At 42.3% G+C, this 23,721-nt stretch overlaps 1 protein-coding gene across 1 annotated transcript; it reads right to left on the minus strand.

The window, feature by feature from the left end:
• Window positions 1-1,131: 1,131 nt before the first annotated feature.
• lrig3 (leucine-rich repeats and immunoglobulin-like domains 3) lies at window positions 1,132-20,480 on the minus strand. The gene is made up of 19 exons (XM_068307382.1): window positions 20,028-20,480; window positions 15,897-15,968; window positions 15,725-15,799; window positions 9,765-9,899; window positions 9,459-9,602; window positions 9,158-9,301; window positions 8,890-9,033; window positions 7,782-7,925; window positions 5,622-5,702; window positions 5,421-5,492; window positions 4,929-5,000; window positions 4,520-4,683; window positions 3,816-4,151; window positions 3,452-3,733; window positions 2,863-3,339; window positions 2,573-2,731; window positions 2,350-2,490; window positions 2,006-2,260; window positions 1,132-1,924 (listed from the first exon to the last, which is right to left on the minus strand). The coding sequence occupies exons 1-19, from the start codon at window positions 20,222-20,224 to the stop codon at window positions 1,683-1,685; spliced, it is 3,336 nt and encodes a 1,111-aa protein (XP_068163483.1). The 5' UTR covers window positions 20,225-20,480; the 3' UTR covers window positions 1,132-1,682.
• Window positions 20,481-23,721: the final 3,241 nt, after the last annotated feature.

Genomic DNA, 23,721 nt, shown 5'->3' on the forward strand with positions numbered 1-23,721 from the left:
GCTTTCCAAGTGCAAGTTTCAACAGCTATCCTGGTGCACAAGCACACCTTTTTCCCTCGTGTTGAAGAGGAGAGGCTTGAAACAACAAACCGCCAGAAGAGGAGGTCTAAAGGGGGGAGTTAGGGGGAGATGAGTCATCAAGCAAATAGAGTGAGTCGAGTTTAGGCTGAAATGTATTGTGTCATAGTGCAGGTTTAATATACCTATTATTATATTACCTAATTAGATATCATTTAATTATGTGGATAATTTTGAAAGAGCAAATTATTAATGAAAGCAATATGTGGATCGGATGAGCCTTAAATCCACGCTGCTGTTCCAGATCCATCCTGATGAAAAAACAAAAGGGGGTGGGGGGGGGACTTGAGAACAAGACCCCACATGTAGATCAGTTAAAAAATTAATATTGTGGTGAATCAAGATTATATACATATGAGATGAGGAACAGCAGTTGTTCTGAATTAAAACGTAGTAACAACAGTTAAAGTTGTGATTCTTAATGTAATACTTGCATGTCTGCTTAGACTCTAACTACAGTATTTTCTGCACTATAAGGCGCACTGGATATATAAGGTGCACCTTCAACGAATGGCCTATTTTAAAACCTTTTTGTATATAAGGCGCATTGGATTATAAGGCACATTGTCAGACAAATTAAAGACTTTCAGGTGCGCCTCATAGAGCGGAAAATACTGTACTTAACAGTTCTTTCTGCCTGTTACCAAACTAGTTATGTTAATGAGTGAGGATGTTTAGACCTCCTGACATTACTAGTATTCCTCCTATGTGTAGTCTCTCAGCCTGTACTAGTCCCACTAGTAGTATTTCAGGTTGTATTAATAGCTGGGACAGTCCTACTTGTAGTTAAGTATATTGCAGGTTTGTAACCCCTCCACACACACACACACACACACACACGCGCGCTTGCACACACACACGGCTGTGAGTCTGGGTTTTAATATAAATGACATAAACTAACATGTCAAATAACTTCAAATCACCCAACGACTCTGCTGGACGTTGATTTACTTTTTTTTTTAATTATAGCCGGTCTGGCGTGGAACCAGATTGTGATAGTAAACAGTTAACTGTCCTCTCCATCTTCGTGTGTCTCTCGGTGGGGGGGCTGACTGATGAGAGACCTGGAACGTCCTTGGCGGTCTGTGGTTCTGCTCTGAAATGTCGGTGTACAATAAAACACCTGCACCTTATTTTCTTTATCTCAAATACATGTCCTGTACAGAAACCGCCGTAATAACACTGAGGATTTGCAGCGCCGGTGTGAACGTAGCAGCAGACGTTTTTTTTTTCTTCAAATTTTATTGTTTACAGCTGTGCAAAACACTGCTTCATTCAAAGCTGGATTAACTGACTAGGCAGGGCTGCAAAATACTCGTACACAAAAGGTAAGCAAAAATAATGGAATCTGTTTATGTACAATTTACAAAATAGAATAAACTTTATATAAAATTGTATATAATCATCTATATCATTTAAATGAAGCGGCGTCCTCAAAGAACAGTTGATAATGTGCTCCTTTTCACTTTTCTCTTAGGAGCGTCATAGTCCGTACATTCACTCATTGCACATTTGAGGAGTCCTTTATCGCAAAAAAGTGTCGATTCAGTGAGGTAGAAATATTCAGTTTTGGTCCTCTTCATGAAAAAACAAAAGTCGCACAACTAAGTGCTCGTTCTGCGTTGTAGGATGGGACCAGTCCTCCTGTCCGATGGCTGCTCGGAAACGCCGTTGCTCTGCTCCGACTGCGAGTCCTTGTTTTGACTGCTGTCTTCTTGGTCTGACTCGGTGTCTCCAGCGGCGTAAGGATTCTCACACAGCGTGATTTCATTACGTGTCACTGACGGCGGTCCCAGCCCTGTGTTTAAGTTGTTATGAGGCCTCCAGGGAGCTTTCCCAAATGTTCCTGAGAAAGAGACGCACAAAAAGTTAGAGAACTCAATCTCTGACTGTTCAGGACGAATAGATAGCTAGATGGATGACCTACCCATGAAGGTGTTGTGAGGGGAAACACACTCATGAGGCCTCCCGTAGTCATTGGCTTCTACTTCCTCCATGGATGGTCTACGGTCAACCTGCTGGTGGGACAAGCCGTGATGAAGACTGGCGTTGGGCAGCTGCATCAGGACTGTAGAGGAGCAGACGTCAAAATTTTCTGACAGGAAGTAGTCCCTCATTTTAGGTCGGGTCAGACTGCCACTGTAGGACTCAATGCAGACGGGCCTTTGGTCCACAGAACAGCCTGAAGTCAAAACAATGGAAATTATTCATTCCATGTAAGAAAGAAAGTGTGACTGGAACTATATTGATCAAACAATTACAGTGACAGACCTGTGAAGACTTCTGATGGATCTGTGGCGTACAGGTTGTCTCTGCGAAGCAGCGAACCGATTGGGCCTTGATAATGGCAGAGCAAAGGATCGATGGCCGCCTCGATATCCGCTTCACTTCCTGTGTCAAGTTGACAGAGACCTATGAAGGAAGAGTATCTGGTAAGAAAATAAACAAAGCCGTGGAAGTATTTAATCTGAAGAGCCAACAGAAGACGTTTTACCGTTCATGTCTTTAGCTTGCAGGTAGAAGCCGCTAATGGAGGAAGCCATGTACTGATGGCTGCTGCCGCTTTCTGATGGGATGTAGCCGTCCTGCCGATCAGCGAGTGTACCCTGGGATGACAAGTAGCTGGGAATGTCTGCGGGAATGTTGGTCTCATCTGGAGAAGTAGGATATATAATAAACATCGGTTTTTATAGTTTGATCACTGATAATGTGGATAGAAGAAGAGTTTCTACAACTCTTGAACTGTTCACCTCAATAAACTATAAAACGGCACGGTGAACCAACCTGTGTTAGTGACACTGCAGTCCTCATTGCGTCGCCGGGTGTGGTAAATGATGACCACCCAAACCAGCGATGTGCCCACCACGCAGCACACCACAGCAATAATGACAATTCCCACTGTGGTCCACCCATCATCCTCTGCTCCTGCCCCACCCACGATGCCGACTCCAACGTTGCCCTGCACTCCGGAGTCACAGTTAGGATTCGGTATGACCACCAGCCTGACGTTTCCTCTCTCTGTGCCCAGCGCGTTGGACATCTCGCACGTGTACTTCCCCGCGTCGGCCTCTGCGGCATCAACAATGATGAGGAGCTGGTTGGCGGCTGCGAAGAAGTGACGCTCCGTCACTATCAGTGGGCTCTCATCTTTGGTCCAGTTGAGTCGTGGGGGAGGGCTGCCGCCAGCTATACACTGCAGGACGGCGGTTTCGCCCTTGGCGACGGTGCGGTCCATGAGTGGTCGCAGGAAGGAGGGCGTTTCTGGGAAAAGAGGCACAATAGAAAGAAACGTTAGCGTGATAGTGAAGTAATGAGTTTGTTTGTTCTTCATACAAGCCTTTGAGTCTAAACTGGGGGGGGGGGGCATTCTCACCCAGAACAGTTAGCGTAGCGTTTGCTGAAATCGCCCCAGCTGTGTTCTGAGCCGTGCAGCTGTAAACGCCGATGTCCTCGGTTTTGACGTCCACGATGAAAAACACATCGTCCTCCGGCATGACGTGCATGCGGCGTTCACGGGCCGCGGGGAAATCCGTGCCTCCGTCTTTCTGCCAGGCGATCTGTGGGGAAGGGTGACCAACGGCGGCACATTCTAGCCTGGCTGTTGCTCCGGCGCGGATGCTCAGGTCCATCGGCATCTTGGTGAAGGATGGGAGCACTGGAAACAGGGGGGAAAAAAAGATTTTGCATAATCCACAAATAATCCACAGTTAGAGATTATTTTTTCATCTTGAACTTACTGTTAACAGTGAGTCTAGCCTTGGTGGAATACGATGATCCAAAGTGGTTTGAGATAACGCACTGGTACTTTCCTTCACTGGAAAACTCCACATTACGTAGCTGCAGCGTGGTCGTGTACTCCGTCACCTCCGTTTCACCTCCCACGCCTCCCTGCACACGCAGGTGGGCCTGGTTATGGATCTCTGCATCGTTCTGGACCTCATTGTCTTTCTTCCAGGCGAAGGTCATGGGAGAGTCGCTGGAGCTCGCCGCCGAGCAGATGAACGTCACGTTGCTGCCCTTGAGGGCCGACTGAGTCTCCGGCTGCACGGTGATTTGAGGCTTTGGGAAGTCATCTGGAAAGAAAACAAAAAAGGGAGAATTTTAAAACTGGGATGTAACAGAATCCACGCGTTCGGGTCTGGAATGAACAGCAAGGCTGTGAGGTAAGGCTCCGAAAGGGGGGGGGGGGGGGGTGAAGCAAAAGATTTCCTCAGTAGCTTTACAATGATGTTAACCAGAAAAGCGGTGAATTTAGTACGTTTCCATAACGGTCCCTTCGTGAGACTCATTAGCTTGTCAGGAGTCAGGGACGGAAACAGTGAACAATCTGGGTCAGTTATTAAATGGAAAAACCTGTCAAGGATAAATGGCTGGGTTTTTTTTTTAAGGCATCCCAGCGTGTGAATGTAAAGGTGCTAGACCAAGTGAATGCATCACTCACCACACACAAACTCCTCCTGGCTGACGGCGAACACACTCCTGCTCTTCAGCATCTGCGGGTGGGCGCAGCTGGCGTTGATGTAGGGCAAGAAGGTTTGTTCTGCCACCCAGACGGGAAGCCACTTCAGCTGGCAGTCGCAGAGCAGGCTGGAGGTGTTGAGACGTCTGCAGCGGGAAAGCAGAGAAAAAAAATGTTTTCGTCCAAAAAGGAGATAAGGCGGCTTTAAAACGTTGCGGTGATTTCAGTCTGATGCGTATTTGTGAAACAACACGTGAGGTAAAATCGTGACGGATAAGTAAAGTTTCCTCGGAAGGAAGGAGACAAGGGAAAAATGAATTTGTTATTAACATTAAGGTAAGCACTGTTTGGTGCTGACAACTAAAGCTGTCCTTAAAATGGCCAAACTTACAATTCCAGCAGGTTTTTCATCTGAGAGAAGGCGTTCGCTTGGACAGACATAATGGCGTTATTACTCAAATCTCTGTGGAAAAAGGAGAAAAGATATCAGGACTGTTAAGATCTTCACAGGAAGATCATTTCTACCAACATGAAGCCGAATATCACCACACAAACTAGGGAAGAAAAAAAGGTCTGGGCCCCCGGAACGATAAAAGCATGAGCAGCAGTTTGCTTTGTTAATCAGGAGAGGCCCAACGATGGCTAGGAATAAACTCTAGAATGAATTGCAGCTGCTTTGGTGATTAATCTAGTCTGGCACTCAAAAAAAGATACAAATGAAGATTTTTTTTTTTTGGTCTTGATCCTGCTTCAAAGCAAAGGAATGGGAGAAGACAGTTTGGGGGTGCAGCTCCGACAAATAGGCTCTCTGTCTGAAGAGTGATTCGCTCTGCTTAGTTTACACACTGTTGGAAACAATCAGGGAAACACGAAGCCAACTCACAGGTGCTGCAGTGCGTCCAGGCCAGAGAAAGACTTTTTGGTCACCGAGCGGATCTGGTTCCCCTGCAGAAATCTGGGAAAAATGATAAACAGTCTGATCAATTTCAGATCTCACTTTAACTCTCTGGCTTTGCTCGGTATGTGTTTAAGTTACAAGGTCCAGAGAGAGAGAGACGTTGTGCTCCTCTGATTGTGAACTCACAGTTTCTTCAGCTTGTCCAAGGCAGAGAAGGGCCCATTCATGTCTTCAATGGTCCAGGAGATTTCATTCTTTTGAAGGTCCCTTTCCAAACAAAGACAAACCGCGTTGTAAAAATTTAAAAAAAAAAAATCCACACCCCAAAAAACAACAACTGAAGTCGCTTTCTTAATAAACTTTTATGTGGTTTTTACATTTAATGTGATGAGGACAATGTTTGAGACTTTGAACTTTTACTCAAAGTGACTTCAGTGTCACACAGGAAGTTCCTTCTTGGCATTAGCGGCACTTTTAAAAGGTTGGCACGGCTTTTCTGTGTTGTATAGAAAGACGTTTTACAAGGAAGCGCTGCGATACAGCATGTGCAGCATTTTAAGCCTCATATGTGGGGATAAATATACTCTGCCTGCAGTTCAAATATGCATGTGATTTACTTTCAAAGGAAAGTTGCCTCTGATCCTCCATTAAATACATCAAAAGTCTGTGATATAAAAAAAAAAAAAAGTGGTTCATCTGTGAATAACACACATTTTTTTTGTAAACCAACTTGTTTTGGTCAACAGTTGAAGAATTTCAGCAGTGACAGTTGTTGCTCCAAAAAAGAGTCTTACCCTTTAAATGGAAACCAGTCTACACCAGTTGTTCATCACAATGTTATGGCAGGTGTTTGACACACACACACACACGCACGCACGCACGCACGCACACACACACACACAGATTCACAGACCTGTGTGTAGTTGTATGAATTAATGTTTGATAAAAACTAATTTGCACTGATTTGTAATTTCACGACACTTTGATTTTTGAGGGAATGTCACCAGAAATCTAAAGTAAATCCTGATGTTCGCTGAAATATTTGTTATTGTCAAATTCTATGACGGATGAACAAAGACAGAAAACAACTACATACACAGGGTTTAGGGTTTAAACGGGGCTCAAACTCAATCATTTCCCACCATCCTGCTCTCCCTCTGCTGCTGTGATGCTTCCAAACAGATTTCCTCATCGGCGTGTCTGGTTATGGCTGACTGGGGTTGGGTAACATTGTGTATACGGTCAGGACAGGAAGTCTGAAGCCCTGAAGCAATCCATGTCCACCTCGACGCACACCTGCCCTGTGGTGACCTCAGCACCACAGCTCACATTTGGTTCCAGTTAAAAAAATCCCAACCAGGGGAATGTTACCGAGTTTCTCTGTGGGAAACGGGGGGAGTGGGTGGATGCTAGGGGTGGTTCGGATGGAGGAATAGGCCGGGGGGTGGGGGTGGTGGGGCAGGTTGTTGAGGTTCGCTGTGCCTCTTGGGGTTTTTTTTTTTTAATGTATGTGGAGAGACCTCAACACAGCAATCTATTTCACATCCCCAAAACAAATCAGACAGGATATTTCCACTTGGGTGGAGGATTAATGGTGGAGGCGAATGTTCAGAGGGTGGGAGCGTATGGGGGACTCACTGTTTTTAGGGACATCTATATACATTTAACACTGTTAGCAGAACCACATGAAGTATTATCGACATGGGAAAGATTTAATAGTTGAAAATTCTTGCTTTCTTTATGAGTGATGACATCACAGCCACTCCGGAGTCAGAATGTTAGAAAAGGGAAGCAGATTCGGGAAGGAATTATCTTAGCATATCTTATTTTAGCACACAACAGCACACTTAAAGTTCACTGATAAATATGTTACACCCCATTATTTTATTTAACCTGTGTCCTCAACAGTTATTTGATTGAGCTCAATGTCGCTTAAAATATTCTACATCCATCTACTTTTTAAGTTAAGTTTATAAGGTGCACTGGACCATAAAGCGCACCTTCAATGAATGGCCTATTCGAAAGCCTTTTTCATATATAAGGCGCACTGTCAGCTTTTGAGAAAATGAAAGGCTTTTAGGTGCGCCTCATAGTGCGGAAAATACAAAGCTGTTTTTCTTATGGCTCGCTAAATTACCGCCCAAAAATTCACAAATTACACAGTGTGAATTTTTCACTGCAGAACTCATTTGTTAGATGAATATTCTTGGATTACCTAACTTTAACACCTGTACTGGGAGTGAGTTTGTTTTCTTCTCATAGTGGTTTAATGCACTGATGTCATTTTTTTCCCTAAAATATAAAAAGTGATGTTATTTATTTTATTTTTTTTAAAATTTTACTCACAGTGCTTGCAGGTTGGAGAGGCCTCGGAACGCTCCGTCAGCTATAAAGCTCACACGGTTGTTTCCGATGTGGAGCTCGTCCAGCAGGCTCAGACCGACGAAACTGGATTCCTCCAGCCGGGACAGATGGTTGGAGGAGAGGTTGCTGAAAGACAGTAAATAAAAACAACAACATGAGAACAATAATTAAGAAACCGGTAGGGAATAAAAAAAATATTGTACATTCTGATGTATAGTTGCCTGTATTTCATTCCATGCATCACTTCATTTGTCCTCAACCTCTACGTGCTCTTGCCAACAAAATCAAACAGTCACACTCAAAACGGAAGATTTCCTTCATTTAATTTGCAGTTCCTGATCTTATTATTTGATAATGTTTCTAAAAGCGATCCAAACAGGGAATAGTGACAATAATGAGTTGTTTTTCTTCCCGTTTTAAGTAAACTCAGATGAGAGCAGATCAGATAGCTGGACACGTTCCCAGCCGGCAGGCAGCTTGTTTACTCTCATGTTCATGTGATAAGAGGCAGAGACGCAGGGGAAAAGAACAACAACTTATCTGTAAAAAACACTCCAGACATGACAAACACTGAACTGACCGCTGCTGTAAACAACAGCCACAACAAAGAAAAATCATTTTTGCTTCCAGGAATGTGTGTTGATGGGTGGGAAACCCTCTCGTTTGTGGGCAATGTAGTATTTCACAAAGACACAAAGCATAACTGGTAATGTATTACAAAAAAGGACAAAACAAAATCGTGGGGCTTCCAAAAAGGGGTGAAGCTTTGAATTTGAGTGACGGCACACAGAAGATGCAAAGGGGTGTGTAATATTTTGGCAGAGCGCTCAGGTTGGCACAGGCCGGCCCGGGCATAAGAGACGCTGCTTTGTCTGCGTCTACGTGGGGATTGGCGACGAGAGGAACTGGAGTGTGACGAAGGGCGAGCAGGAGTGTGAGAGAGAGGCGGAGAGGGCGACACAGAGAAGTGTTGCGAGTTCAGAGTGTGAATGGAAATAGGGAGGGAGTAACAAGGGGTGGCGGTGGGGGGGGGGGTTGTAGGGAAGAAGAAGAAAAAACTAAAAAAACCCAAATAAAACTGTGGACTCACAGCTCGCTGAGTTTCTGGCAGAACTCCCAGGCGTCAGGTCGGATCCTGCTGATGGCGTTGTGGCTGAGGTGGAGCTGCTGCAGAGTCAGCAGGCCGTACAGCCAGCCCTTACTCACCTCTGTCAGGTTGTTGTAGTCCAGCTGCCTGCCAGCCCACACACACACACACACACACACACACACACACACACACGTACACACACAATGAGACTTTATGCTGCATTCACGTCACGATGGAGGAACAGAATCGGGAGGTGTTGTTTGCTCACAGGACTTCCATGTTGCTGAGGCCCCAGAAGGCGCCGTCCATTAAACGACTGAGGCCGTTCCGCTGCATCTTCAAGGATCGGAGAGCGTGCAGACCGTGGAATGTCAGACCCTCCACCCGGCGAACCCGGTTCCTACTCAGTTCCCTGAGGGGAATGAAAAGGAGCGAGTATTGAATAAAAAAACCCCCAAAAAAACAAGCGGAGACCACACCAATAACAAGCTCATCAAAATATCAAATCACTAGATTTGACCCAGTTTGAAAGTCTGTAATGCTTGATATCGATATTTAAAAAAGCTCACAGGTGTTTAAGGTTGGGCAGCTGGAATATTTTGGCTGGGATGGTAGACAGGCGGTTGCGGTTGAGCCGAAGAACCTGCAGACTGCTGGACAGGTTGGTGAAGCAACCCGTCTCCAGCGACGAGATCCGGTTGTTGTTCAGGAAACTGAGGGAGAGTCAAGAAAATAGTTTAGATGGACCGGCGCCTTACAGCAGGAGACGTTCTGAAACGCTTTATCTGAACCCTATGATGATTTAACGACTAATACTCTTCCTCAGCTATTTAAAAATGCACAATCAAGCCCTACAAAAAAATGGAGAAACTCACAGGTTCTTGAGAGGCAGAGCGGGGAAGGAGTTGGCTTTTACATCCACGATGTTGTTGTTGCTGAGGTCCAGCGTTTCCAGAGCGAGGAAGGGCCTGAGCTGTTCCACAGAGATCCTGGTGATCCTGTTGTTTGCTCTGAAAACAGAAACCATCGCTCCAATAAAATGACAAAAATACTGTGTATTTGAATAGTGGCAAAAAAAAAAAAAATCAGTTTCATATTTCCTGATATGCAAACAGTCACGCCTCTCAATTAGCTGGTAGTATTAAAAAAAAAAAAAAAAAAAAAAAGACTAACTCTCACACGATTACCTCCCAACGCGACGCGCTGTCACTGATTCGTTTTTTGCTTCTTTTTTTTTTTTTGCTGATGTCGCGTGTATATTTCACGGATGCTTAACAAATTGTGCGGTGTGATCAATGTTTCTGCACTTCACACCTGATCCAAGGAAAGGTTTATTGACGTGTTATTTTGTTTATAAGGTAATTACCAACAAGGTATTTAAAAAAAAAAAAAAAAAAGAAACCTGCCAATTACTTAGCTGATGAATACCATTCCCTCAGTGAAAGCATGCCCCGGCAAAGGCCAGCAATTTCCTGAGCTGCACGCCTCCTAAATTGCAGTGCAGGGACTGCTTAGTTATAAACAGAGCCTGTACAGTGCCCTCTTTGTGCATGTGACTCGGCAGTAGAGAGAGAGAGTGAGGGGGAGGCAGGAATTCCCTCCAACGTACCAGACTACAGGCCCCGTTTTCAGTATTCATTGAGGAGGTTACAGTCCCCCCCCCCTCTCTCCAGCTACACCTTACCGACCTGAAGGCTGTTAGCTTTCCTGATTCATGAAAAAAAAACAAGAAAAAAAACAACTCCTCAGAAGGAAGCTTTATAAAGTCAGTTTAATTTGGGATGTGGTGTCATTAATAGTTCATTATCGGAAACTGACTCACCCTAATAATCAATTACGGTGTTTTCCGCACTATAAGGCGCACCTGAAAAACTTTTCAAAAACCGACATTGCTTCTTATAATCTAATGCGCCTTATATGTGGAAAAGGTTTTAGAATAGGCCATTCGTTGAGGGTGCGCCTTGTAGTACGGGAAATAATGTACTAATACACAATTCAGATAAGTGGTTTATTAATTTTATTGAGAAGAAAAATAATAAAAAACTATTTAAATGCATCAAAATTGTAAATCTTGTTTCTTCCCGACATTTTACCAACAAATAATTGACAGGCGTTTAAAATGAACGTAATTGTGTTGGAATAAAACAATCTGTATTAAAGGCTGATGTGAATCTGATATGAAGACCAGCCTGTCGTCACTTTGCTGGTTCGTCTCATCGTGGTCTCAGATTTGATTCATTCCATCCACCTCAGGCGAGGAAACAGACCGGCTCCACGCTGCCGCCGCGCTCAGGTGTCTCACCTGACCCACATTCAAGCACTGATGCTGATATAGAAATGGGGTTTTCTATCTGAAGTCACTGCTTCACACTTTATGTGCTTGAACTTACTCACTGTCACCAGTTTGGAAAAAAAAAAATCTGATGGCTGCAGGGCATCGTCTCATTTGAGGTTGAGCTGCGGTAAAGGATTAATAGGGGTGTGTGATACGTACAGTCTATGGTGATATCTTAATGGTTATTTTAATGACGTGTGAGCAGATTTTATTATCAACAGTCAAAAACACTTCATGTGAATGGGATGGATTGTTACGAAGAGTGCAAGCGCTGCTCTAGATAAGCATGCAAAGTCAGAACGTCTAAAAATTTGGCTTGACTTCAAATCGATATGGTCCAGTTTGTTCGCAGGCTGTGGATGGTGATGGTTTGAGTTGGATAAAATACATCAAAGATTTGCCTCTAAAACCAACTGTGTTCACCAAATCACAGCTCAAAATACGTGGGCAGTTCAGAAAAGACTCTTTAATATCAATATTTCAATACTAATATCACATAACCCTGTGGATTATGTGAATAAATATGTTTGATTCTACAGTATTGAAACCAAAATCGACCAACCAACAACACAACTCAGAACCTTGTCTACAATAAAAATGGCACAGGCAGCCCTATTGTTTGCAGATTTGCAGTGGGCTTTCCACGCACCACAGCCCCCCAGTCCTAAACAAAAGCACCGCACACCACCTGTGTCTCAGTTTTCATGTTCCCCTGACTGGCTGCTGAGAGAAGGAGGTCGGCCTGGTGAGAAAGAACCAGTCTTTCCAGTTTCTGTCGGGGAGGGGGGAACAGTGTAATACAGAGTGGTTGCTGCTCACTTCCTGACTGAGGATGAGGAGCAGAACCCCTGAAGTTTCACTGCTGGGAGGTGTGACCGGAAATCTGGCCAAAGGATGAATCGTTTATCCTTTGAGCAATCTCAGCTTAAACATGGTGACTCTACGCCAACGTCCAGCAAACACCTCTGCTTCTTTTCTCTGCACCATCGTCACATCTGCGCTGTCACACCATTTAAGTCAACGCTGCTGTTACCGCGGCTACCCAAGATGGTTCTTACACACAAGAACCAGTAAGACATTCTTTGATAACTTCAAAACCAGGAATGTTACCCAAAGCTTTAATTGCACATTTCAAGAGTTTCCAAATCCCTCTGAGAACTTGAATCTATGAAATGTGAGAGGTGTAAGTTTGGCTGCAGCTGTTTTATGACACCAACATCATGTGGGTTGGACACAAAGGCATACCTACCAGCGATCTCAATATTTTTTAACATCTATCGCGATCAAACTGACAACATTTATACACCGAGAAGTCGTGAAAACTTTGAGGTCTTGTATTGTTGCTGATTTGTCCGCTGAGCGGCGGGTAATTCCTTTTAATGGCTCATTCAATGGAAAGTTGCTTCTTCTAAAACCGTCTCCCCTTCGCAGTGTGTGAGCGTGCATATGTGCGGTGGTGCGTTTGTGTGTGTGGTATTTCCTATTGGAAAAAGAACAGAGTTTTGAGAAGCCATCTGATGACTCCCTCTCTCTGCAGTGGCGCCTGTAATGAAAACCAGGGCTGCATAGACTCCATATTAAACTCTGCACATATCTCACTCAAATGGCTGACCATCTTAACATGTCGGAGTGGAAAGAAGCGGGGGTTATATGGACATGGGGAGTCAAGGACCTTCACATAATATGACAGGACCAAATTTTTGCTGTTTCCACATATTTATGCCCTGCATGCATTTAGAACAAAGACTGAGTTACGCACATTTTAAAAGTTACAGTACTCCCTAGAATCACCTGCCAATCTAACTCAGTCAGCAGCACTGACAGTTTCACCCATCAGGCAGTCCAAGTTTACATTTCTATAGGTAAAACTCCTTTTTTGTAAGGCAATGTGACTATTCCCATCTTTAATGGTGCAGAAAGCATAAAAAGAAGTTTTAAAATGACTAAAAGACTTATAGATAAAGGAAAATTGAGGTTAGTTTGAGTCATAATACAGAATAAATGCTTAGTATTTGCAAGACGTTGTTCTTTTCTATCACTGGTAAACTTTAGTTTTTGTTATCTCGCTTTTTCTTTGTCTATGTGGGTTCCTCAAAAAACAAGTTAAAAGATTTAAAGATTAGTGATTTATTGAAAATGAACAATAGATGATGAAACTTTTCATAAACTACAGTCAGACATAAATGCCCATTTCACGCTTCTCTAATATAAAACCTTCATGACTGTGACTGTAATCCCCGCTGTTGTGGTTTGTAATTCTCATTTTCAACAAGGCTCCCATTTCCGCAGACATACCAAGCAGTTCAGGTTCTAATGTACGTAATCAGACCTGGAATCTCCAAAGTCATTTGTTGCACCCCCCCTGAACACAGACAGAAGGATTTAGTGGCGGTGGGGTTTACCCCCTCCATAAATTCCAGGGAAATTGTTCAATTAATTAAGATGATCACGACTCCATTACTACCAGCTGCAGGGTTATTGCCGTTTGTTTTTATTCAGAGCTGCGAGGTCAAAGAAGTCGGCGAGAGCTGCCGCTATGTCTGACTGGCTGTTTGAATAAGTGGTATTCGATACCCTGAGGTCTTTTTTTTCTTTACTATCCTCTGAGCTCGGAGAAACTGAAGGAGGGAGAAACGTCCTGGAAAATTGCACCGTGCTTCCTAAGATAGGCAGTGTGAGAAAAAGTGTGAAATTCAGCCTCTTCTTCTTCTCTCTGTGCTCTTTTTTCTTGACACCGCTTTTGATTGGTTTGAAAAGAGTTATGCTCCTGAGTCCCCAGCCGACAAGGCTTTAATGGATTCGCCATGTGGCGTCTGCTTTAGATTTAACGCATTAAAGAGATCTTGAGAGAAATATCAGTGTTTTACAGTCGTAGCAGCTCACAGACCTGCACGTTTAGATTTGAGACAATGCAAAAAAGAGAGAGAGACTGCGTCAACTTCAGTTGATGTGAGATGTGCAGAGTTCAAAATCAAATGACTTCTTCCCATCTCCAATGTCTATTTCTAATAGAATCTTTCATGGCAAATCGGTCTCCTGAAATATTTAGTGAGGCCTTCAAAGAACATATCCTTACTTCAGTTGGGATAGCTTTTTTCCTCATTAAAACTCGTGTTTATTGTTTAGCTGATGTACCTAAAAGGTTTGATGGGCTACTGCACAAATTTTGGCAACTGAAAATTTAGTGTAAGATCCGTCAGGTTGTTTTCTTGTGGAAAAAAAAGAAGAAGTCTCATTTCATGTTATTTTGTGACTCAGAGTTCTGTTATTAAAAACAAAACACAGCTGTGGTATTTATCTGGAGTGTGTTAAGGCAGAGTTTTAACACAGGCGACATGATTTTGAGTAAACCAAACTGAACTTCAAATTAAATACAGAAATGATGGTTTGGGGAAAGTCTGGAATCTCTTAAGAGTGAATCTGTGCAGGAACTCATTCATCCAGGGTTGCTCAAGGGCACTTGGACAAAACACACACACATACACAGTAGAGGCAGATGAACTCATGACCTCCTTCTAACCACTATGGGAACAATGCAACCAATTATTGTTATTTGTATGTGGATTTATTGATGAAAAAATATGTTTGTCTTGGGTCCATATCTGATTTGACTGTAAAAAAAAACAACCTCTCCTCCAGGGTGTGTGCAGAGCTCGCCTTAAACGAACAAACATCTCCTTCTGAATTTTTCATAGCTGGAGGTGACACTCCTGCACTAAACGTGCAAACAAATTGTCGACGGATGACCACCCTGCAGCTGCAGAGTTGCGTGCGTGTTGGGGCTTGATGAGGAATACGCCTTATCGAGCCGGGAGGCAGATACATTCTTCACACATTAAGTTCACGTCAGTTAATTTTCAGACATGCCACAGAAAGCAAATGAAATTGTAGAGGTTTCAGACGCTAAAAGTCTGGTGTTCTATATGTATTGCACAGCAAAGAATCGCCTCGTTTAACTCTGAATGGGATGAAATATGACAAGTCAGATGTTTTGTTCGTCGACTTTATCAGCAGGAGTGAATTCACAGTCGTGTTATCAGCCAAACGCTGAGAGAAGCTGTTGGTTTATGCCATCCAAATATGCAGCAATGTGGATTAATTGGGGGTGTTTGAAGCGATGGAATGAGTCTAGGAATCTAAATATAATTGGATGTCTGTTATTTTCACATGACAAATTTTCTTCTCCATCCAGCATCACTTCACTGCATCCAGGTTAAAAATACACTAAGAGCAGCAATAGCCACCAGACAAAACATTTCCATTCCTGTTGATGGCATTTGTCTTCGACCATGTGACCCGTCTGGGGCTGGGAGCCATGTCTCTGACTGGCTTGTCTGGGAACTGGCTCCGCCAAAAGGGCTGATCTCAAGAGGGAAAGGAGGGGGAGGAACCACTTCCCAGTTCACTCATTTAACCAGAAATGGCAACTCTGGCAAAGGATTGCTCGGCTGGAGTGAGCGTGGGGAGGTGTTTAAGTCCTTTCAAGAACGTTTTACTTACAGAATGAGTGTTGTGATGTTTGACGCACACGGGCCCAGATCAGGTATTTCCTCCAGTTCATTGTGGTTCAGCTTTCTGCAAAAACAAACAGTTGAAAGGATAGTTTGTCACATCAGGACTGCGATGGAGGGTGTTTACTTATGCAAGTGCTGTGAACACAAGGCATACTTACATTTCACTCAGATGTTGTAGTTTGGAAAACAAAGTGCTGTCGAGTACCTGCAATTTGCTATGGCTCAGGTCCCTGTGAAGAAGAAGAAAAAGACAAAACTATGGAGAAAGTATAGACCATGAAGTGTTTCTCTCAGCAGCTGCAGCCTTCCATTTGGGTTTACATCGCCAACATAATTATAGATAAATTCTCTAGCACTGTGTCTTCACACTGTGGACAGAGGAAGTGCATCAAAGAAAAGATACTATAATTAAACATGTATTACAAATATACTGTCACACACAGGAGACATAAACTGGATATCATCGACCGTTTCTGCAAAGCAACTTAGAAAAGAGTTCCAAAACAAACTGCTTCCCATCCAAAACAGCTCTGACAGGTCGCCTCTCATCTCGTCTTTCTGCCAAAACGGCTTCGCTTCAGGTCCAGGCCTCTGCTGAGAGGCAGAGCCAAAGCAGACGACTGACAAGTTGTGAAGGGGATAGATTCTTCCTGAACCCTGGTAAACAGGTCAATAAACTGCTACGCCAAACAAAATCTGCTGTGATTCTTACATGTTTACACACCGTCACATCGTATTTAGAGATAGCTTCATTACGTCCCGCTTCAAAGCGGTGATGTATTGTAATTGTCAGTGTTTGTGTGTCCGTCCGTCCGTTCGTATGTCCACCTTTCTATCTTCGCAACCGTTGCAGATAGAAAGATGAAACAAAAAGAACAGCAAAGGGGATAAAAATGAGATGACCTTGAGAAAAGTAGGCCAAGGTCAAATTTCAACTTTTGCACACTCAGGAACTGGATAATATAGAAGACGAGGGAGAAGGCCAGTATGAGTAAGACCATAGATCAAAGCTAGTGCTTTGATCTATCAAAGTAGGTCAGAGCACTAGCTTTGATCTTTGACCTATGCAAGTAGGTCAGGGTAAAATTTTGAATTCAGGGGTGTCGCGGGATGTTGGAGTCTCTGCCTTGGTTCCTGTTGATGTTTGGTTCATTTTTCCATGAAGAAACTACATTACACACCAGACTAAAAAAAAAACACGTTATAAATCAACAACTTTTAATGCTTTATTACAGTTGTGATTTTTGTGCAGTTAGTTCTGATTTATGTCTCGATTTTGTCCTAATCCCTGTGAATCCGAGCCCACCCAAACCCGGACGTGGACTCCCCTGAACCCGTCTTGGCTGCAGCTAACTGGGGATGAGATTCTTGTTTTTGCAGCCTTTTTTTGAAAAGACGCCTCCAAACAAGGAGTTTAGCAATCGGAGCCTCGTTCACCATAAAGTGGTGGAGTTATTGACGCTGCTGCGCACCATCAACGCCGTGGTGCCAGACACTTTTTTTTTTATTTTTACACCCCCTCCTTTCTCTCCCTCCTTACCTCCCTCATCTGGAATCCATCAAGGAACTCTGGGAGGAGGGGAAGAACCCATCAACTGGTAATGTATTCACAATGCCGGGAAAAGCGAGAGGGACGCCTTTCAAACGTCTGTAACACTCTTGCTGAAATATCTAGGGTCTGGTTTTTGTTCATGATTTTCATGAAACACTCAACCAGAGTTTTACTCGCCTCTCTGAAGCTAACCACCCGTCCTTCTCCTTTTTCATTCCAAGCATGGAGTCATGTTGTTGTTGTTTTTGTTGTTGTCATTCCACTGCTGAGGGCCATATAGGAACGAAGGCCTATCATACTCCCAAGATAAAACCTAAGTAGCTCTAACACTTCCACTTCCCTCACAAAGCAGGCTCTGAGCGGAGCGAGATAACACGCGGAGCTGCGTACAGGCGCTATCGGGTGAAAAAGCATGGCACCACTTCCTTATCAAACACTGAAAAGTGAATAAATGAGCCACTTGTTACAAGAACAGATTAAAATAATGGAACATAGCAGCAGATTTCAAATTAAGCTCTGATGTGATTCGAAAAGGCAGAAAGAAACTTATTGGATTAAAAACTAAAGAAAGACAGAAGCCTCTGTAGACCGTGAGCTGTGGCGGGACACCGACAACACAATCCTTCATGTAGCGTAATTTGCACCGTTACCAGGAATTACACAAACGGTGCAATGAGAATGAAGCTGTGCCTTTTAGTGTATGACACAAGTTTGTAACTACAGTATACACTGAAATTGGAAGAAAAATGAGGAGTGTAAGTCAGAAAAAAGGTTGGATTACTGACAAGTAGTGAAAATGTGTCTACTGGTTGACTCTGGCTAAAAGTTAACTTGAGTTCTGTAATACAGTATTTTCTGCACTATAAGACACACTGGACTATAAGGCGCACCTTCAACATATGGATTATTTTAAAGCTTTTTTAAACATAAGGCGCACGGTCAGTTTTTTGAGAACATTTAAGAATTTTAGGTGCGCCTTAGAGTGAAAATATTTTAATTCGATGTTGACGTTGGGCTGAGTTATTGGCAGAATTCAGCTTTAAAACCATTTGAATCAACTGATTGATTGAATATTTTACTCTCCATTTGCATAAAATGTCACAACAAACCGCTAGAATGCTTCGTCCCTTGGAATTCAAACAGTATTTAGCAGACTGCATAATAGTAAATTAATATTAGCAATGATAAAAATCCAAAAATTCTCTTGTATTTCTTAACATTAGCAGTACCTACAAAATGAGTTCCTTATCTTAGAATTTTTAATTTGTCAGATAAGTAGCTAATAAAGATTAGCACAGGCTTTGTATTGCCTCCCCTAATCATTAGTGTTATCAAAATAAACATCCATGCCTCCTGAAGGTATTAAACCTGTATATAGTAGTATGTATACTGCTTAAGATTGGAACTATGTCTCACTTTTAAACATTTAAACATTAAAGGACATTAAATCTGGGACCTCCTCCCAGATATTCTGGGTTAATCCTCCCACATGGTTTTCTCTTCTTCTCCCTCCCACTTTCTCCTTCCCCCTCTTCTATCTGTGACTTTAAACTAATCCTACACGCTCCTCCTTATCAGCACCATCACTGGATCCTGAGTTGCTAATTCAGCAGAAATAATGGGGTGCTGGAAAACAAAGGGGTTGGACGGTTTAAGGGGTTTGAGATGTGCTGGAGACCCACTCATAAATTAGCATGCTGGAGTGAAAAGAATTTTTTTTTTTTTCCCTCATGTGGAACTTTTTTTTTCATCTTCTCTGGAAGGCCGGCCTTGGTTATGAGGCTCAGGCTGGGTTTGTTTTCTCTGGCAACGTCAAGTTTCCAGAGCAGCACATTTCAGAAAGAGAAAAACTAAACAGCTCTGATCCGGCACTGAATCATTCTCCAGCACAGGACGGTAAAACTCAAGCACTGCTGCTTCACCTAGGATGATTAAAATCAAGACACAACAATTACGGACGAGTAGTGCGATGCGCCTTTTAAAGGTGTGTTATTTCAACTCCGACAGGCTTTAGGCCGAGTTCAGCCTCATCTCAATTTATGGAGCCACTAGAAACAGGAGAGTAATGGAGTTATTAGGAAGGAGTCCAAGGCTGCACACAGACTCCATCTGATTTATGCTGCTGTGGCTCCTGGAGGCCGGTGAAGCTGAAACCTGAAAACTGAACCGACACCAATCACTGCAAATAAAAAGTGAAGGCAGTTCAAACCGTTAACACTATGGGATGTCTGAAGTTGCAGTAATAAGTACTATGGGAGACCTGATAGGAGACTGAAGTCAAACCACTACTAGTGGGACTTGGAGCTGCCTCTCCACACAAGAACGCCTGGTTTAAACCCGTCCTGCAGGCAGTGTGATATTCCAAATTAATTACACTTTAATTGAGCGTTTGGAAGGACTGGCAGAAGTGTGTTAGAACTGATGGTGCTTCTCTGCATGACTGGAATACATCTGCAAGGACCAATACTTATAAAATAACAGCTATTTAGACACAAATAGATTGACTAACAATAACTAAGTTTGTATTAAAGATTAGACACAAATAGATTGACTAACAATAACTAAGTTTGTATCAAAGACAGATATTCCCAAACTTTGTTCTGATATTTTGAAATGCAAGGTGAATATTATATATATATATATATATATATATATATATATATATATATATATATATATATGACAGATGATGATCCATGACAGTAAAAGCGCACACAGCCTCTTTAACTGGACTCACACTTGAACTGCCCATTCCGGGATCGCGTCTGGAATTTGCCCCCTTTTCATGCGACTGCACTCCAAAAGCGCCCCAGAACACGAGCAGGGAGGGGGACACGTCCTCGAGTTGGTACCAGATCCACACTGTAGCCTCAAAAACACCAGGAAAATCACAGCAAACCTCACGAAACTGCGAGGCTGCGGGGAGGACCGCATTTTCTCCGGCTGTACAGGAGAACACCCCACTTCAGTTGTGTCCTCAGATGAAGCGCAACTAATCCAAAGAGTGAGAAGTCACCGAAAAATCCCAAACGTGATGCTGCTGATCGACGCAAACGATCCTTAAATCCAATCCCGTGGAGTTCTGAAAACCGGACGGCTGGAATGTTGAAGAAAACCGTTCTTCTGAAACTTGTCCATTCCCGTGGAGAAACTTTTCTGCGGTGCGCCTCGCTAGTGCTGTTGGGGCAACTTGTGCTGTGCAGGATTCCCACAGCGCAGCGTGAGCGCACAGCAGAGGTATGCAGGGGGCGGGACCACTGGACCACCGGGAGCCTGGGACTTGTAGTCCTTACTGCCCCTGCAGCATGCATGCTGGCATTGGAAATAAACCAAATGATTTGAGCTGTTTTAGAAACCACAAAGAGTATTTAATTTAATTTAATTTAATTTAATTTAATTTAATTTAATTTAATTTAATTTAATTTAATTTAATTTAATTTAATTTAATTTAATTTTACTTTATAAATTTCGTATGCTTGGTTATTGGATATAATAATCCCAACACAGATCATTTGTTAACATTTCATACTAGAATAAATAAATAATAAATAAATAAATAATAAATCGATGATGATGATGATGATGATGATGATGATGATGATGAATTTGCAGCAGGAATCAGTGTGCGTAGAATTGGAAGAAAAATCAGATAAGACAGAGGGCCATGCTTCACTTTGTATACGGACACAAGTTCAGCGTCCTAAAAGGTAAAATCACTAACAGGCTTTAATTAACATTCTGCTCTTGAAGGACAGCTGATTTTTTTTTTCTCATTTACAATTTAAAAGGTTTGTTCTCCAGTTTCATTTCCATATTAAAAGCCCCTTCATGCGATATTCATTCTCAAACAGATGTGTTAACTTCCCCTCAGGCAAAATGCTGAACAGCTTCCTGTTGACAAAGGTCATGCTTTCCCTGCCCATTGTAAAATCCTCCTCAGTTATGCTCATCAATCAGCTGTCATGCAGAAGAAAACCACACTAATCTTGATAGTCATTGAATTAAAAATAAATGTCGGGGAGTATTATATCCTTGAAAGATATAAAACATATCTTGATGAGTGCTAAAACTTAAAAAAAAAATCCCCATCTAGTGTTTAAAATTCATAGTTATATTTATTGAAAGATAGAATTCTGCATCATTTTAGGGACCTGTGCACCCCCAGGCATCAGTTTAATTTACTACCATCTTAAGTGTTTGGGGACAAAATTGCTCACGATGTTACATGAGAGTTAAACTAAATTTTAAAAAGTTCACTGCAACAAAATAATATCTCATTCTCAAAAGTTTCAGGAAATAATCACTGATTTGTTTGCACAGTCTTTGCTGCTAAGTTCATGGTAGCCTGTAAGACAAATAGCTTAATGTGAGTAATTTACAAAGCTAAATAATGTGCATGATTCAACCTTAAGGATTAGTTATGTTACGAAATGGATGAAGCATTGTCTGCTCATAAGCAGATCCTTAAATGCCAATGTGATTTGATTTATCTAGGCCTTTATATACACACTAGGCCGCATACATTTGACTGCATTTTTATCATTTAGGCTAATGTATTGGCAACCGCTGTGATTTATATTATGGTCCCATTGCATTATTATACAAACATTCTACTCAATTTGTCTCAGTTGACTGCCACACAGCAGTGTCTGTCAGCTGGTTATAAGAATATAAGAATGGTTTTTGTTGTTTAACCCGCTGTACGTGAGGTTTTTCTAAAATCAAATGTTTCTACACACATAATTAATTATTTTCCACGTTCCAGCTCTCTATTATGTGAGATTATTTCTGGAGTTACACTTCATGTTTTACACTTCACTAATTTCAACCAAAAGATTTCAACACTTTTACTGACTTTTCTAATCACAACAGATGAACTTGTGTTCTTGTGTAATGTTTCGTCTTTGTTATCAATAAACATCTGTATCACCATCCATTAGTACCATTAGTACCTCAATAGACAGGACTGTCGTGAGGCTGTTCCTTTGAGGATTGTTCTTACATTGCAGGTGATTAGTGATAAGCAATGCTTTTGTTTGTTTGACAGCTGGGACAGAGTTTACCGCTCAATCAGCTTCTCCAAGGTGTGAGTTTCTTCACTTGGTCAGGTAGACAACTCCTCTGTACTGAAAAAGGTCACATGGCAAAGATACACTTAATGAGGGGTCACTAAGTAACCAAGGAAGTACATCATTTATTAACACGATATGAGGTGAAATATTATTTCCACCATGTACTTGCTTGGATTCCGTTGTTTTTACTGCTGCTGAGGAGGCGATTCTTTCTAAAACCAAATTTCCACTATCATTAACATTGTTGGATGTTGTATGTGTTGACGTTCTCTCTGCACAAACTGATTCCCGTGAACCAATAGTTAAGGCCCGATGGAGTCACATGGTCTACAGACCGCCCTTGTATATAAAGATGTTAACGCCTGAAGCAACTTACATTTAAGATGTAGCACATTTCCTGTTACTATTACTGCTGCTCCATTTGCTATAATCTTCAGATGTTTTTAATTTAATAAAATTCAATAAGTAATCAATAAACTTCACTTTGCCAGAAAAAAACTGGCTGTTAGACGACATATTGATTGTACATCCTGCTTAGGGTGACAGATTGAGCATCAAGCGATTTGATGATTTACTATTGTACAATAATGAAAACTGATTCCTTTTACTGCTGTCATTGGTTATTATATCATTTGTATAAACTTATTAATCCAGCGGCATATCATTTTATTTTAACTAATTATTTTGTGATGTCTAAGGGTACAACTGGCTGAAACATTATTTAAATAAATTTTTTTCTGCAGATAAATTACGAAGAATTGAAAAAAAAAAAAGTCCCACTGGGTTAATCAACAGGACTGGTCATAATTTACTTCTTTTTCCTCTTTGGTGTGTTGACTTCTCAGCAGGGAAGAAACAAACAAAAACACCAACGTAGCAGGAATCTAGGGCAGGAATGGCATGTTGGAGCATTTTGCCTTCTTGCAGTGATTGATTAGATCCCTGCAGACTCCTGCAGGATTTTGGGAGAGCAGGGGGGGGAATTGCACGGTCCCAATAGACCCACTCATCGTTGAGCTGATTGCTTCCTCATGGTCTACTCTGCTGAGGCCTCACACTGGTAACCAACACCAGACAGCAACAACACCTCCCTCTAGCTTGACAAGTTGTTTAATCTAGAGCCCAAGGAGAAAATCTTACCTCTATTTGAAGTATGTGCCAAAAATTCTGACTCCAATTTTATTTTTTAACACTTTCTTACACTGTCATTCAGCTTGCTTATTATAATTTTTTTATTTGAAAGTTTTGAATACTTAGAATTGTCTCACAAAATTGTTTGGCTGGATGCTTGTGTCCATACCACCGGCACCTAAAGGTTCTCGCCCTACAATCGTTCCCACAGACTGACAGCGCTGATCC

Source organism: Antennarius striatus, chromosome 22, assembly GCF_040054535.1.
Source record: "Antennarius striatus isolate MH-2024 chromosome 22, ASM4005453v1, whole genome shotgun sequence".
Taxonomy (NCBI): Eukaryota; Metazoa; Chordata; class Actinopteri; order Lophiiformes; family Antennariidae; genus Antennarius; species Antennarius striatus.